Source organism: Clupea harengus, chromosome 23 (assembly GCF_900700415.2).
Source record: "Clupea harengus chromosome 23, Ch_v2.0.2, whole genome shotgun sequence".
NCBI classification, from domain to species: domain Eukaryota; kingdom Metazoa; phylum Chordata; class Actinopteri; order Clupeiformes; family Clupeidae; genus Clupea; species Clupea harengus.
This window is the reverse complement of record NC_045174.1, coordinates 24,470,418-24,472,917: the sequence shown is the minus strand read 5'-3', so window position 1 is coordinate 24,472,917 and position 2,500 is coordinate 24,470,418. Positions and strand designations below refer to the sequence as shown.

Sequence of the window (2,500 nt, the reverse complement as noted above, 5' to 3'; positions counted from 1 at the left end):
CTCCTCTCCTCTCAGACCTCCGACTCCAGGCTGGAGCATCTACCCCAGGGCTTCGGCACAAAGGGGCTACTGCCTCTCCTGGCCACCAGCACCTGCCTCCGCTCCCTGCTCCGCCCCCGCTGCCCGGCAACCCCGCCGCCTCGTCCCGCCCGTAACCCGCGGCAACAACGCCCCGGGAAGCCCCCTGGCCCCCTGCCCCCGCCCCGGCCGCCCCTGCCGCGCACAGATTGTTCTGGAAGACCAGCTGGCGGTTGGCCAGGTGCGGCACGAGCGTGGGGTTGTCGTGGTGACAGTGTGCGTGGGGTGCGTGCGGGTGAGCGTGTGTGTGTGTGTGTGTGTGGCAGGGGTAGAGCTGGCAGGGGCGCCCCCCTGCGCTGGGCTGGTAGAGCGGCGCGTGTGTGTGTGTGTGTGTGTAGAGGGGCATGTCGTAGGCGTTCAGGTAGGCGGAGTAATGTCTGTGCACCACGGTGGAGGAGGATCGGCGCAGCGCGGTGGCGTTCTGGAGCAGGGCCTCGCGGTACGAGGGCAGGCGCGTGGACTGGGAGTACTTCAGCGCGCGGGACGAGCGGTACGGGTACGAGGCCATGTGGGCGGGGTCCAGGTACGCCGGCTCCACCGCCACGCCCCCCGGGTAGCAGAGGTTGTTCCCGGCGCTGCCGTAGAGGCGCCCCGGCGCTCTGGGCTTTTGGGCCGCCACCACCACGCGGGGGAAGAGGTCGGGCATGCCGCGGGCGGAGGAGGGGCCGGCAGCGTGGTGGTGGTGGTGGTGGTGGCCAGCGATTGGCTGGGCCTTCTCGTCCAGCTGTCTGATTCGCTCGCCGCCCCAGGTGGCGCGCAGGAAGGAGGCGCGTCGGTTCATCCGCTCGGCCCCCAGAAGGGGCACGTCGTCAGGGTCGCCCACATCTCCCCCGCCGCTGCCCACCCCGCCGCCGTACGCCGCCACGCATGCCACGCAGCCGCCCCCGCCCCGCCACCGCCCCCCCCGCGGGTGTAGTGCGCACCCCCCCCGCACGGAGGGCTGTAGCCGCTGTCCAGCAGCTGATTGGCTCGCAGCTCCACCAGGCAGGACGAGGGCTCGTCGTAGTCGTCGCGGCGACGGCCGTCCGGGGAGCCGCCGCCGCCGCCCAGCACGTAGCTGTGGGAGCGCTTCTTCCTGCCGGGGGGAGGGGCGTCGGGGTGCGGATGATGGCGCCCCCTACTGGGCTCCGCGTGGTGCTGCTGGATGTAGATGTCGGGCACGGACGCCTCGCGGTACGGGAACATGGGGAAGGTGGAGGAGGAGGTGTGGCGGGCGGGCAGGGGCGGCGTGCCCACGTAGAAGCGCGCGGGGGGGCTGGGCGCCAGCGGAGGGTGGGCGGGGGCGCCCGTGGGCGAGGGGGGGTCGTGCATGGCGAGGTGGGGGCTGCTGAGGCTGGAGATGGGCAGCGTGCGCTCGTACCAGTGCTGGGAGCCGCGGGCGGGAAGCGTGTAGCGCAGCGGGGTGGGCCGAGACCCCCCAACCACCACCCCCACCCCCACCCCGTGGGACTTGTCCAGCAGAGGCTGCGTGGAGCTGTCGACGTAATGCTGCTGGGGGAAGGTGGGCGTGAGCGCCCTCTGCGGGTAGGGCGAGGGATGGTCGCCGATGCTGGAGACGTAAGGCAAGCGCCCGTGGTGGCCCAGGTCTCGGGGGGGCAGGCAGGGCATCCCCATCCCCATGCCCATGCCCATGCCAACGCCCCCGTCGCCACCACCCCCACCCCCACCGCGCCGCCCCCAGCTCTCCAGGGTCTTGGTGGCGCTGTCGATGGAGTTCTCCACGCGGGCGGTGGACACGATGTCCTTGGCCGTGCGCAGCATCTTCAGCATGTTGGCCTGCGTGTAGTTGGTCGTCACGTCCGGGCTCTGCAAGCTTCCGGAACGATCCGTGTCCTCGACCCCGTTGAAGCAGCTGTAGATGCCCTGTGAACGCACACACACACACACACACACACACAGACACACATACACACAGGGTTAGACCATCACACACCTTTATCAGTCCTCTCCACATTAGCCTGATCTAGTCCCATGGGTTGTATTCACTGATGGCTGTTCCATTAGTTATCAGGGTCATTACTTAAAGTATGTATCACACACACACACACACACTCACACACACACACACAGTGTGTGTGTGTGTGTGTGTGTGTGTGTGTGTGAGTGATAGATACTTTAAGTAATGACCCCGATAACTAACTGGGTGTGTGTGTGTGTGTGTGTGTGTGAGAGTGTGTGTGTGTGAGTGCGTGCGTGCGTGCGTGCGTGAGACTAACTTTTAAGCGAATCTGCACACTACAGAGCTATACGGAATGAGAAGGCTTCAGTATGTGTGTGTGTGTGTGTGTGTGTGTGTGTGTGTGTGTGTGTGTGAATTATGCATGGCAATTCTTTCTGCCTGGCGCCTCAGTAAAAGAACATCTTTTGTGTGTCACCAGTCAGTTAGAAGCCTGAGGTGCGTCTATCTGCTCGTGTGTGTGTG

At 66.2% G+C, this 2,500-nt stretch overlaps 1 protein-coding gene across 1 annotated transcript in view; it reads right to left on the bottom strand.

Annotated features, from left to right (window-relative positions):
- Window positions 1–2,500, bottom strand: part of LOC105891142 (glutamate receptor ionotropic, NMDA 2C-like) — a 36,827-nt gene that overhangs the window by 25 nt on the left and 34,302 nt on the right. The window contains exons 7-9 of the mRNA XM_031560729.2: window positions 975–1,941; window positions 223–903; window positions 1–139 (exon numbers count right to left, since the gene is read on the bottom strand). The exon at window positions 1–139 is cut by the window's left edge and continues 25 nt beyond it. Of these exons, the coding sequence (XP_031416589.2) occupies window positions 12–139; window positions 223–903; window positions 975–1,941 (1,776 nt within the window). The 3' untranslated portion in view covers window positions 1–11. The remainder of the gene's footprint in view (window positions 140–222; window positions 904–974; window positions 1,942–2,500) is intronic.